Source organism: Emiliania huxleyi, assembly GCF_000372725.1.
Source record: "Emiliania huxleyi CCMP1516 unplaced genomic scaffold EMIHUscaffold_240, whole genome shotgun sequence".
NCBI lineage: Eukaryota > Haptophyta > Isochrysidales > Noelaerhabdaceae > Emiliania > Emiliania huxleyi.
In genome coordinates this window covers 27559-40642 of record NW_005200249.1, presented here as the reverse complement: position 1 = coordinate 40642, position 13084 = coordinate 27559, and the positions used below count along the sequence as shown (strand labels likewise).

Below are 13084 nucleotides of genomic sequence, written 5' to 3'. Positions count from 1 at the left end.
ATGTCGCAGGCGCCCCAAGCGGCGCGGAGCGCCGCCGTAGGCGGCGGACAACAGGTGCGCAAAATTAAACGCCATTTTTTGGTTCCGCGGTTTTGCCACTAACATTGAAATCCGGTACAAATCGACTCACGAGCCGAAACAGCTGACAGACAGACCGAGAGAGCACACACGTTCGAGACGGGGGTGCGCCGACCGCCATCGCGGACCCAGTAGAGCTAGATGGTCCCACAGGACGCGCCCTTGGCCTCTGAGCTCGTCCTAGACGTTTTAGGGAAGCGTGGGCAGACCAGAACGCGGCCACGGCGACGCTCCGAGGCTGTCAGCAGCGCTGACGGCGATCGTGGCGACGGCACCTCGCCGCTGCAGCGTCACAGAAGCGAGGAGGTGGCCGCGGTGGCAGCATCAATGAGGACGAAGGCGGCCGTAATGCTGGTGGCGCCTTCGAGGGCGGCGGAGAGGGCGGTAGTAGCGACGGCGATCGAGTCATGTGGAGGGTGGGGTGGCCCCCCTAACGTTAGCTATACTGTTGTTGGGGAGCCCAGCACAAGCACAACTGTTCGTCTTGCGCAGCAAAACTGGCCCCAGGTTTTTGGGCTTCGGTTTCGTCGCACTGCATAGGTTTCATTTTCATGGTCGGCCGTCCTAGGACGTACGTCATTTCCGGTCTCGATTTCGGTTCTCGCGTGTATCTCCGCGCAATGGGAGTTAGCGCGCTCGCTCGCAGAGCGGCGCCTGCTAGCCGAGCGCGAATGCCTGGGTCGCTGAGCTCGCGCCGGTGGCCAACTGCGCCTCCGTGGCGACGCGCTCCGGCCACGAGCGACGTGCCGATCTGCACTTTGAGCTCGCTGGGCAGCCGCCGAGTGCGAGAGGAATTTAAACGGCCGAGCCGGCCAGGCAGCCCAGGCGACTTCCCGCACCGGTCCGCGCACGTGCGGCCGCGCGTGTACGGGGCGTACACGCGCGGCCGCACATGCTCCGCCTCGACGGCCGCCTCGCGCTCGTTCGAGGTCTGCTCCGCCCGAGCAGCGAGCTCTCAGGTGCGGGCTCTCGGGGCGCCGACCAGCCTGGTAGGGAGGAAGGTCGAGCGCGACGCCGCGGAGCCAGGGCAGCGCGGCCGGGGCTGGGACCGTGAGCGGCGATCGCGCTCCGAGTCGCCCAGCGACGGCAAGGCAGGACCACCTTGTGACGGTGCCCTGGCAAAATCGTCCCGATTTCGATGCGCGATTTAGCTAAGTCCCAGAGCCGTTTACGCATGAGCGGGCCCCCTCACCAGCCTAGGGCTCGCGCTTCTGGCCCGAGGTGTCGCCGCTGCCTCCCGCGCCCTCCGGCGCCTGCTGCTACTGCCGGTCGGCCGGTCGGGTCCGCGCGACGGCTCCATCCTCGAGACGTAGCGGTCGCTGAGCGCTTTCTCGACCGCTACGTCTTCCAGTGTACCCACCCACCGCGACCCTCGAACCTGCGCTGCGCGGCGCAGTTGCTGCCGAGCGAGACGCCCCCGCCCGCGCAGGGGCGGCATCACCAGACGCTACCGCATGGCCGAGCAGCGAGCAGTGTGTGCCGCAGTGCCCGTCCGGGCCCTCTTGCAGCTGCCTCTATTGGGCGTAAACCGCGGATATAAGGGTCTATACGGAGGTGGGTGGCCTCTTAGAGGTATGGGAGCCGCTGGCACCGCGCTGGGCGCCGCGGATGCACGTACGAACGAACATTATGAAATCGGGACGATTTTGACCCAAAAATCACAAGGTGGACGCGCGACGGCCGTTGAGCGGAGGGCTGGCGAGCAAAAAGAGGCGCCTCCGGGCGCAAACTTCAGAGGGACTCTTATGAGTTATGCTCTGCGACGAAACCAATTCGTGCTATGAGTTTTCACGATCAGTTTGGGTATACCCCCGAGCCCAAAAACCTGGGGCCAGTTTTGCTGCGCTTGACAACTCTGTTGTTCTGTTGACTGTGTTGTTACTGTTAACACTAGCAACACTGTTCAGCTCTTAACGTTTGATAGCTCTACACAGCCTACTCCATATACTGGTCCATCAGTACAGACTTTCTCTCAGACTAGTGACTACGATCTACGTACAGTATCAGTAAAAGTCTCCGAATAGTGGGGGAAATGGCTCAGTGTGCCAATAAATTTTTTCCGGGCCGCTCTTCCGGGCCGGTATGCACCAAAAGTGTTCGGTAGACCAGCCTCTCGGTACACGCCACGGCCCCGGGCTAGGCCCGATGCGTCCGCTACCACGCTCCAAACATGCGCACCGTCCTGCTGCAGGTCGCCATCAAGGAGCCGTCCTCGTCGTGTACGTCGTGCTGCCGTCGCGTGTACCGAGATGCCTCGCAACCGAGGCCTCGGCCGAACGGGCAAGAAGCATAAGAAATCAGCCAACGACAACATCCACAGGCAGCCCAAGGCGACCACCGAGCCCACGGTCGCCACCGAGGCGCCGGAGCCGCCCGCCGCGCCCGACACCTCGCCGAAAATGGAGGTCGAGCCGGCAGCGCCCGACGCGCAGGCGCTCGCGACAGGTGCGGCTGCTCGGCGACGTCGAGCGTGGTGCCCGACGGCTCAGGAGCCTTCTACCATAAACCACTACCACGGCTGCCACCGTCGGCGCCTTCGCTCGAGCTCTCCGAGGCCGCGTTCTGACCTCGTGCCGCGGCTGTTGTCGCTACAGCAGCGACGAGGGCCGCGGCAAGGGGTGCAGCGGCGACGGGGGGGGGGGAGAGGCGCGGCCAGCTACCGGGTCGTTGCCCCCGCCCACCGCGCCGGGCCCCTGCACCCGGAGGCGGCTTGCGGCAGCCTTCCTGTGTCTCCGTGCGACCCGCTTGGGTAGCCGGCCATGTGTGGCCCGCTGCCGGAAAAAATCCGGGGTTTAGCTGGCGTATCTCGGGCCCACTTTAGAGCTAGGGCATGATCTTAGGTGTTCTGGATAGCCCACAAGGGTCTTCTTTGGCATGGTAGCGGTGGTTTTGCGCGAGGCGTTCATTCAAAAATCACCATTTCCCCCACTACTCCGAAACGGCTTTATTTAAAGAATCCACTCGCAGCGGGGAGAACATAAAAAATGCAAGGCTCACTGCCCCGGTTCCGCATCAGCGCTTCCGCTCCGGTCACACGTGGTCCTGCGGCGACTTCACCAGCCGACACCGCTCCCCCTCGCAGCAGTCTGACTCGGCTGCGGCGGCGGCGCGGTCCGCCTCCTCCTCCGCCTCCGCCTCCGCGATCGGCCGCCGCGCCACGCCGCGCGACTCGAGGAGCGAACGCACCCGCCCCTCATCCCAACCCTGGCAGCCGTCCAGCTTGACCATGTGCGGGCAGCCGGGCGCGGGGACGCCGAACAGGAGGAAGGTTGGCATCGCGCGCACCTGCAGAGGAGCAGGAGGCCGCCCGTCAGCCCTCGTCGCAGCGTCCACCAGCCTGTCACCAGCGGCGCCTGCAGCGAGGCCGCCAGATCGCGCGCGGCGTCGACGTCCAGCTTGGCAAAGCGGCAGCCGGCGTACTGGTAGCTCATCCGGGCAAAGGCGGGCGCCGCCGTGCGGCAGGGCGGGCACCACGTCGCGTAGCAGTCTATCAGCACCCGCTCGCCTGCGGCGGCGGCGGCGGCGAGGAGGCTCTCCCACTCCTGCGCGCTTCGGACGGTGGTCACCTGCGGAGCCGGTTGACGGTGAGAGGGCGCACCGCCAGCGGCGGTCGTGGGCAGGCAGCAGCCGTGACGCGCCTTGCCGCCGCAATCAGGGAAGGGCCTGCGGCCCATCAGGCAGCGTCCGACAACGCATGCGACGACCTGGACACAGCACCAGGCGGCGACGGCGACAGCGGCCCACCAGAGGAGGGGGTGCATTTGCACGGGATGACGACGAGGAAGAACGCGCCGTGCACGGGGGCAGGGCTTTGTGACTCTCCGAGAGAGAAAGAAAAAATTAGCTATTACAAGGGGGGGATGGGAGACCTCGACCGAAGCGAATTTCTTTTTTCGCCTTCGACGTGTGTGTCTATGCGTTGGCTCCGCTCACGGCCGGCAACTCCCGAGCTGTGCGACCCTCCAGCCGCTACTGGCGCCCTCGACGGCGCGTGCGATCCCTCTGCCGAAGCTGCTGGTGCCATGCCTGCGGCGGTGGCCGGACAATTAGCAGAAAAGATGCCTGAGGAGGAGGAGCGGCACCGGCTCGCACTAGCGCACCTCGGTTCCCTCCAGCGGCGCAAGACGACAGCGAGCTCTCGCGACCCCCGCCTCGCGTCCCGCTTGAGCCCTCTCCATACCCGTCTCAGGCGAGTCGCTTCGGACCTCTCGCCGCTGTCCGAGTCGGAGCAACGCTTCCTCTCCGAGGAGACGCTGCTCCGCTACCTGCGCGCGCGAGACGGCGACGAGCAGCGCTCCTCTATTGCGTCAGGGAGCACACTTCCACGACACGTCCACCACACGTCAACAGGGAACGAGCAGCTCGCCTTCATCATGCTCGAGGCGACGCTGGCGTGGCGGCGGCGACACATTGCTCCCGCCTGCGGGGAGGGAGGAGGGCTGCCGCGCTGCGAGGCCTGCGAGGCGAGAGTAGCAGAGATGCCGCGCCGAGATGTGCCGGCGGGCTGGCCATCGGGCTGCATTTGAGCTCTTCACGGCTCCAGACTGCCTGTGGTCAGGCGGACCCACGCTCGCACTGCTTCATGCGCGTGGGGGACGACTCGCGCGGGCTGCCCGTCGTCTACTCCGCCGCCGGGCGCGCCTCAGACAAGACCGTGCGAGACAACTGCATGCACATGGCCTTCGAGCTCGAGCGACTCTTTGACGGAGGCGCGGCAGCGGGCAGGTATGTCTGGATCATCGACTTTCGCGGGTTTGGGATGAGAGGATCACAGCCTCCTCGGCGCCCGCCGTGCAGGATGCCGGCGACCTAATAAGATGACAATTCGTTGAGTAGACATGAACCCGCGCATGGGCTCGACCGCGCTGCCGATGTTTGCGAACCACTTCCCGGAGCGGCTGGCAGAGATCGTGCTCCTCGACCCGCCGCGACTCTTCCACGCCCTCTACCGCACCCTCGAGCCTCTCATCGACCCGGTGACCAAGCGGAAGATCTGCGTCGTGCGCGGCGAGGCGGCGCGGCAGAGGCACTCGGCGCTGCGGTGGCAGTCCGACCCGCCCATGGCTGCGTGGCTCGAGGCGGTGGCGAGCCAGTGCCGCGGCCAGCCCGGTGCCTTCCCCCCGGCGAGCCTCAGCGACGCGCTGTCCGACAGGAGCACGCGAGAGGTGCTCGCGGCCGTGCGGAAGGCGAGCTCCCAAGGGGGCGGCTGAGTGGCGCATAGGAGGGGAAACCAAGAGACAAAGGCGAAAAAACAACGCAAGGGAGGGATGGGAGGCCACGGCTAGGGTGCCCACAGGACCCAAAAGAAAATAGCTTTCCGGCTCAAAAAGGGACGCACGAGGCAAATCTGATGTTGGATTGTTCCAATAGGAGAGAGGCCTCTTCCGTTGGGGGACCGAGTTCATAGGAAACGAGGGTTTCCCATTGTGACCCGCTCCAGCGCGAGCGTGACACTGCACTTGGCGCCGAGCGCCCGCGGCTCAGACCTTGTGCAGGCCTACCCTCGGTGGGAGCACCGGTCCGGACCGATGGCGCTCGGTGTGGAGCAAGCAAGACCCCCCCCCCCCCCATCGGCGCGCGCTCGCCATTCCAACGGCCGCCAGGAGCACCAAGAGGACTCCTCATGGCTGCTCCCAAGTGGGCTTCGACCGGCCTCCAGGGTTCGTGATTTCACATGGAAACAGCGAATCGGTTTCACTTTCACTTTCACTTCACATTTCATGTGAAACAAAATTTCACTTTTTCGAGCGAGTGTGAAGAGTCGTGTGAACGTGAATGATGACGGATGCTCCCACCGAGTTCCGACCACTCTGACACTCACTTGCACAGGTGATGGCTCCCAAGCAGCAGCCAAGATGAAGGAGGCTGGAGATATTGGTCTCGCTGAGCTGATGTGTACACTAGACCTATATGAATCTCATGGCATGCTGTGGGCGAATACGGTGCTGATGGTGGGATGAACTCTCTCAGCAGTCGAGAGTCGACTCTCGACGCATCGGGAGGGCGGCCGCGGCGGTGTAGGGGCGGCGGCGAGCTCCCGGTTGCAAATACTCGCCTCACAGTCCAAGATGGCGGCTCGCGCCCCCATCCGCGCACCAGCGTGCCACTCTAGCCCCGCCTGCCGCCCAGATACCGAGGGCGGGGCGCACTCTTCGACTTGGGCTATTATTTGCCACCGGGAGGGCGGCCGCGGCGGTGTAGGGGCGGCGGCGAGCTCCCGGTTGCAAATACTCGCCTCACAGTCCAAGATGGCGGCTCGCGCCCCCATCCGCGCACCAGCGTGCCACTCTAGCCCCGCCTGCCGCCCAGATACCGAGGGCGGGGCGCACTCTTCGACTTGGGCTATTATTTGCCACCGGGAGGGCGGCCGCGGCGGTGTAGGGGCGGTGGCGAGCTCCCGGTTGCAAATACTCGCCTCACAGTCCAAGATGGCGGCTCGCGCCCCCATCCGCGCACCAGCGTGCCACTCTAGCCCCGCCTGCCGCCCAGATACCGAGGGCGGGGCGCATTCTTCGACTTGGGCTATTATTTGCCACCGGGAGGGCGGCGGCGGCGGTGTAGGGGCGGCGGCGAGCTCCCGGTTGCAAATACTCGCCTCACAGTCCAAGATGGCGGCTCGCGCCCCCATCCGCGCACCAGCGTGCCTCTCTAGCCCCGCCTGCCGCCCAGATACCGAGGGCGGGGCGCACTCTTCGACTTGGGCTATTATTTGCCACCGGGAGGGCGGCCGCGGCGGTGTAGGGGCGGCGGCGAGCTCCCGGTTGCAAATACTCGCCTCACAGTCCAAGATGGCGGCTCGCGCCCCCATCCGCGCACCAGCGTGCCACCCTAGCCCCGCCTGCCGCCCAGATACCGAGGGCGGGGCGCACTCTTCGACTTGGGCTATTATTTGCCACCGGGAGGGCGGCCGCGGCGGTGTAGGGGCGGCGGCGAGCTCCCGGTTGCAAATACTCGCCTCACAGTCCAAGATGGCGGCTCGCCCCCCCATCCGTGCACCAGCGTGCCTCTCTAGTCCCGCCTGCCGCCCAGATACCGAGGGCGGGGCGCACTCTTCGACTTGGGCTATTATTTGCCACCGGGAGGGCGGCGGCGGCGGTGTAGGGGCGGCGGCGAGCTCCCGGTTGCAAATACTCGCCTCACAGTCCAAGATGGCGGCTCGCGCCCCCAAGCATCCATGCTCTGATGTGTCGCTTGGGTCGCCTCTGCTGCTGTGTCTCTGTCTTAGCCAGATATCGAGAGCGCGCGACGACAACCAACCCCTTACCCTAACCCTAATCCTAACCCTAACCCTAACCCTAACCCTAACCCTAACCCTAGCCCGAAGAACCCAAAGCATTCACCGAGAGCTCGTGTCGACGGACCGCTGATTCCTCCATTTGGTTTCGGCCCAAACCGGACCATTCTCTTAGGAGCTGCACAACGGCTTGAACGCTCTCTGACCCTAACCCTAACCCTAATTCTAACCCTAACCCTAACCCTAATCCTAACGACACGGTGCTTCTTAAGAGGTCGTGCGCGTCGCTGCCGACGCATCTCGCGTGTATGGTGTATTTGCAGTGTATTTCGGCGGGGGCGCGCATTAAAAGAACATTGAGGCAACACACACGTCCTCGAGCGCCCGAGGACACGAACCAAGCTGCACCTCCTCTCGCTAGAGTTATTGTGGGCTCTTTCCTTTCTACACTTCCTTGCTTTCACCGCGTTTTGATGCAGTGAGGGCGGGCCCCTGCTCTTTGAGCCTTGGGGACGACCACGGCCTTGACCACGGCCTCGCTGCAGGGAAGCAGGAACGCGCGGCATTGGTGGCACAGAGATCCCTACCGGTGCCGGCAGTGGTAGGCGCACCGCCGCTCTCTCCGCTGTGCCGCCTCCGCCGCTGCCGCCTCGAAACCGGTTTCGACTGCTGCCGCCTCCGCCGCTGCCGCCTCGGAGATGCCAGAGCCTTCGAAAGTAGTCGAACTTGTGAAATTTTCAGTGAAACGGGGGCGGCCGAAACGTTTCATGTGAAATTCACATGAATTCACATGTGAAAGTGAAAGTGTGAAAATTCACTCACGAACCCTGCCGGCCTCGACTGGGGGGGCGGGTTGTCCCGGCTGCGGACGCGTTCTGCAGCCCCCTGGGCGTGGGTCAGCACCCCAAAACTGCCCCTCGGCGGCATACAGCACTGCCAGCCAGCCTCTTCCTCCTCCTCAAGGGCTGTACTATAGGCCATATTGCGCCGCCTCCTACTGGCAGCCGGGCGGGCGCGCGCCGCGGGCGCCTCGGCGCGCGCACGGCTCGCAAAGTTCGAACGAGTACTGCCGCCCGGCCGCTTCGAGGCTGCCGGGCGGCAGTACTCGCCTCACAAGGCGCGCACCGGCTGCTCTGGCTGCTGCGCCGGCGGCCGCTGCGCTGGCCGCTGCTGCGCCGGCTGGCGGGCGGTACGGCCGCCGGCGGCCGCTGCACCCGCGCCTTCCCTCGCGGGCGCCGTCGCGCCGCGCGCGCCCAACTCTACTGGCACACGGCACGCGTCGTCACACAGCCGCGGAGAATAGGCGGTGCAGCGCGCGAAGCGCGCGCGATCTCGTACTCTTAAGGCCGGATCCGGCCATTCCAAGGGTATACCTTTGAGAATCCCCAGCGTCCCACCCTCCTAGTCACACTCTCAATATCTCGACTCTCCAACACGAAGTGCTGCGATCGGGAGCGGCCCATTTCTTTTTTCCTTTCTTTTTTTGGGTCCTGTGGGCACCCTACCACGGCACGCCGCCACACCACACAGGGATTTTAACGCGGAAGGCAATATAAATTTGTGTAAAATTCTTTTTTGAGAGCGCCTTCGTTGACGTTGTTAATAATAATACAGACGGATGGTCTCGTTTGGATTGCTAAAAATCTCTCTCATGGTCTCTCTCTCACTTGGACTTGCTGTAGCCACATGAGTCATGACACGCACACACCCGCACGCGTCCGCAGCGCCGCACCGCACCGCGCACGCAGCCGATTCTTTTTTGCTACATCCGCCGAACAAAGCCGGCGCGCGCAGGAAGAGCGCATAATACACATATGCACTTCAGCGGCCACTCCTACACCAAGCAGCTCGACGATGACGTCGCGCCGGTCGCGGAGGGCATCCCGGTTGTCGTCGCGCTCTCTCCTGCTGAGGCGGTCCGGCTCCCGGTTGGAGCGCAGGCCGGCCGGCTGGAGCGGGTCTATCTTGGCCTCGGCTGGTGAGGGCAAGCCCGCGCTCACTCCCGCCTCCCAAGCCTCTCACATTCACGCCACTACCTCAGGCGGGACGCGCCTGGCATCGCCTCGCCGGTCGACCTCGACTGCTCCGTGGTCGGGTACGAGGCGGGAGGCTCGCGGGACGAGGGCAGCACCATCTGGTATGGCCGGCTGCGCAACGGCGAGCACCGCGCCATGGCGGGCGCCTCCTCCATCGTGCACACGGGCGACATCCTCACTGGCCAGCGAGGGGCGGGCGGGCTGGTGGACCAGGAGCGGATCTACATCTGGCTCCCGCAGCTGCCCGACCGCATCGCTGCGCTTGCGGTCGCCGCTGACGTGTACACTGCAGGCATCTCCTTCTACTCATTGTCCGAGGCATATGTCCGGCTCGTCAACGCGGACACTGAGCAGGAGCTTGCCCGGCTCACCCTCACCTCGCGCCACCTCGGGGACGCGGCGGAGGGCCGGGTGATGCTGCTGGCACGGCTGCGCCGCCTCGCGGACGCGGCGTGGTCTCTCGACGCAACGGCGGAGCCGCGACAGAGCACGCTCCGGGAGGAGTCGCACATGCCGCCGGCGCAAGCGGCGGCGGTGCCGCCGGCGGCGGCGGTGGCAGTTGCGGCGGCGGTGGCAGAAGCCACTCCGGTTGCGGTGGCGACAGCGGTGGCGGCGCCGCCGAAGCTGGCAGCGGCGGAGGCGACGGGAGCTGGCGGCTCTGCTGTCCGTGGCGGTGGCGGTGGAGGAGGGGGGGGGGGAGGGTCGTTCTTGTGCCCCGCCCTCGCTGTCGGCACTGCTGCTGGCGTCGCCGCCGCCACCGCAATCTTCACCGCGCCGCAGCTGGACATGGCGCCGAGATGCTGAGAGCGTGCGAGATCACCGAGATCGTGCGAGACTTCCCCAAGACTGCGACCTCTCAGGCGATGCTCGAGCCGTCTCTCTTCTCGTCTGGCGTGGACTACTCGGTGCGAGAGATGAGAGATATGTGCGAGAGATCGCGCCGAGAGCGCGAGAGATCGCGCCGAGAGCGCGAGGCCGCGGAGGGAGCGTACATGGAGGTTGCCGTGCCCCCACCCCGCCCGCCCGCCTTGCCTCCCGCAGGCGTGCGTCCCTGCCGACGACGTTCTCTCGGGCGGCGCCTTTGACCTGCTGCCTGGCGGGACGCTGCCCGACGCATCCCTCGCCGACGCTTCGCTGCCCGACGCTTCGCTGCCCGACGTCGGCGGCGCGGGGGACGCTGTTGGCAGCGGCTTTGACAGCGGCTTTGGCGCGGACGGCCTGGACTCCGCAGGCTTGGAGATGGGCGGCGGTACTTGGGCGGCGGAGTGACATCGGCTTGGAAGCAGCGGTGACACAGCACCGAAATTGACGCTGAATAGGTGACTTTGGTTTGCCAGAGGTCGACGCAGGCGATTGTGATCTCGGCAGCGTGTGCGATGCGCTCTGCCAGTGCTTGGGCAGCGCGATCGCAGATTGCTGAACCCGATGGTCTCTGCTATTGCTCGCGACATCGCTAAGAAGTCGGCGACATCTACCGCGCGGCGTGTGTGCGCGCTTAGTCTATGTAATATGTGAAGCGGTACGCGGTACGGCGGCTCAGAGGGTTTGGAGGGACTAGGTCCTCGGTTGACCGGTTGTGACATTGGCGATTCCGCGGCTTAATCGTTATACGTTAATGCATAATGGGCGGCGGCCCCCCCGGCGGCCCCCGCTCCTCCCTCTCTCTTGTCTGACCAGAGGAGCATTGGCTCACTCGTTCGCAAGCAAAAAGAGAGGTAAGCGCGCGACGTACGCCGACCCACCCCCGACCCCTCCCGACTCTGCCCCCCCCCCTACCCCCGCCGCTCCGCGCGCCGCGTAGCGGCGCGCAAGTCCTTGCCCCCATAACGCAGGAGCCCGCCCCCCGCCCCAAGGCCTCGCAACGATTAGTCGGCCTCGTCGCAGCCCTCCGGCCCTCACGGTCGCAACGCGGGGTGCTGCGCCGCCCCAGATGCCGCCCATAACGCGGCACGGCAAGAGGCAGCAGCAGCACGGCGCGGGGCCAATTTCTTCTGCCGGCGCCGTGCCGGCAACGGAGCGGCACCCGTTCGCCAAACCCTCCGCGGCGTCCGCCCAGCTCCTCCACGACGACGGTGGGCTTGTGCTCAACATCCTCTGCGCCCTCGATGCCACTAGCCTCGCCCGCATGTGCTGCGTGTGCCAAGCGTGGGCGTCTGCCGAGGTGGAGAACCGGCGGGTGCTCTGGCGCACGTTGTGCCTGCAGCGGTGGCCGGACCTTGGCGAGGGCCTCGCGGTGGACTGGCGCAGGAGGTACCGCGTGCTCTCGCGCGACGGCCAGCCGCTCAGCCAGGAGAAGGTCGAGGACCCGCTGGCGGACTTTTCCTTTGTGGTGCAGGGGCGGTGGGGCGCCGATGCTCCGGTGGCCTTCTCCACGGTGGTCCGCGCGGGGCGGTACTCGGCCAACGTGTCGATGCACGGCAACGAGCTTGAGTTCCGCGACGCCTTCCAGCTCGAGGCAGCCTTCAGCGCCCCAGTCCCGCTGCCCGCGAGCTGGACCGCATCTGGGCCCAGCGCCGACCGTCTCGACGTCTCCATCCTTGTGCGCAGCCGCACAGACGACACCGTCGCGCACCTAATCTCCTTCTCGGTCGACAAGCGAACGATCGCCGCGCCGCTTGCCGGCGCGCGCAACGACCCCTCCGGACGATTCAGCATCGTGGCCGACACCTTCAACTTCCCCACCGCCGCCGGCTGCGGCGGACTGTTCACCGATGGGGAGGGCAAGCGGCGGCGCACGCAGGCGCCGTGGCTCACGAACATGATCGACACCTTCCCCGCCGGGCTGGAGGAGCTGATCACGGGCGTCCGCCTCGAGGTGTCGCCGCTGATGCTGCACCTGGCCGTCGAGCCGCAGCTCGGCCCCGAGCCGCACCTGCGCGGCATGCGCTTGGGCTTTGGGATGATCGTCGAGTTCGCAGACGGCGTCATGCAGACCCTCGACGGAGCGCTGCCGCTGTGCGTCAAGGATGTGCCCGCGACGTTTGAGCATCTCGACTGGGTCTGACGCGCCACCGACCACGCACCACGCGGGGGCTGCGTGGCGTGGGTGGGTCTGCGGAGAGAGGGCGTCGCACTCCGCGAGGCGCGCTTGCACCGCATGCGCTGAACTCGTCGGTACTACCGGCCCCTCATCACGCATCGCCTCCCCCTGACCCTTGTGGCGTTGGCGCGTGTGTCCGCGCACGACGTGTTTCTGTGAGCTTCTGGGGCTGCAAACCGGCGTTCTGCCCTCAAAGAAAGAAGAAAGAACTAAGAAGAGTGACAGGAGGAGAGACCCTGAGGCTGAGCAGCTCGGGGGGGAGAGTCGAGAGATTCTCCCCGCCTATGGCTTGGCCTATGCAACGCCCCAGCTATAGCCTATAGGGGCTGCCAAGTGCCATGGTCGCCGAAGGCGAAGCTGTGCACCTAGGCATAACTCCCAAACCCGCAGGGGGCCGCAGCCCGCACACGAGAGGGCCGAAAAAAAGGGAGAAGAGGAATGGGGGGAAAGAGAAAGTGTCACTCCCCTCTCTCCCGGCCGGGGTGGGGCGCGCGCGGGGGCGGCGGGTGTGCGGCGAGTGTGCGGGATGTCTGTGGGCCCGAGAGCGATATGCCATGTCCGCCTTGCGTTGTTTCATAACATCGAAGGCTAAGCTCAAAGAGAAAGGAAACTGGGGGTGGCGCCAGGGCAGCTCGCGGTCGCGCCGACTCGTCGTGTCCCATCGTCACTGTGTTGACCATTCGTCAACATTTCGCG

At 65.6% G+C, this 13084-nt stretch overlaps 6 protein-coding genes across 6 annotated transcripts; 5 read left to right on the top strand and 1 right to left on the bottom strand.

The window, feature by feature from the left end:
• Positions 1–1391, top strand: EMIHUDRAFT_236760 (hypothetical protein; the record flags this gene model as incomplete). The annotated part of the gene is made up of 4 exons (XM_005778658.1): positions 1–54; positions 740–860; positions 1072–1188; positions 1279–1391. The coding sequence occupies 4 exons, from the start codon at positions 1–3 to the stop codon at positions 1389–1391; spliced, it is 405 nt and encodes a 134-aa protein (XP_005778715.1).
• An 877-nt stretch (positions 1392–2268) lies between these two features.
• On the top strand, positions 2269–2993 carry EMIHUDRAFT_366971 (hypothetical protein). Its single transcript, XM_005778657.1, has one exon. The coding sequence runs from the start codon at positions 2328–2330 to the stop codon at positions 2829–2831; it is 504 nt and encodes a 167-aa protein (XP_005778714.1). The 5' UTR covers positions 2269–2327; the 3' UTR covers positions 2832–2993.
• A 22-nt stretch (positions 2994–3015) lies between these two features.
• EMIHUDRAFT_469005 (hypothetical protein) lies at positions 3016–3852 on the bottom strand. Its single transcript, XM_005778656.1, has 3 exons — positions 3717–3852; positions 3432–3644; positions 3016–3363 (listed from the first exon to the last, which is right to left on the bottom strand). Exons 1-3 carry the CDS (start codon positions 3837–3839, stop codon positions 3109–3111), a joined length of 591 nt encoding a protein of 196 aa, XP_005778713.1. The 5' UTR covers positions 3840–3852; the 3' UTR covers positions 3016–3108.
• Positions 3853–3992: 140 nt separating this feature from the next.
• Positions 3993–4891, top strand: EMIHUDRAFT_236757 (hypothetical protein; the record flags this gene model as incomplete). Its single annotated transcript, XM_005778655.1, has 3 exons — positions 3993–4547; positions 4637–4803; positions 4876–4891. 3 exons carry the CDS (start codon positions 3993–3995, stop codon positions 4889–4891), a joined length of 738 nt encoding a protein of 245 aa, XP_005778712.1.
• Positions 4892–4916: 25 nt separating this feature from the next.
• On the top strand, positions 4917–5288 carry EMIHUDRAFT_115075 (hypothetical protein; the record flags this gene model as incomplete). The annotated part of the gene is made up of 1 exon (XM_005778654.1): positions 4917–5288. The coding sequence occupies one exon, from the start codon at positions 4917–4919 to the stop codon at positions 5286–5288; it is 372 nt and encodes a 123-aa protein (XP_005778711.1).
• A 3838-nt stretch (positions 5289–9126) lies between these two features.
• Positions 9127–10617, top strand: EMIHUDRAFT_236755 (hypothetical protein; the record flags this gene model as incomplete). The annotated part of the gene is made up of 4 exons (XM_005778653.1): positions 9127–9290; positions 9354–9759; positions 10209–10253; positions 10390–10617. The coding sequence occupies 4 exons, from the start codon at positions 9127–9129 to the stop codon at positions 10615–10617; spliced, it is 843 nt and encodes a 280-aa protein (XP_005778710.1).
• Positions 10618–13084: the final 2467 nt, after the last annotated feature.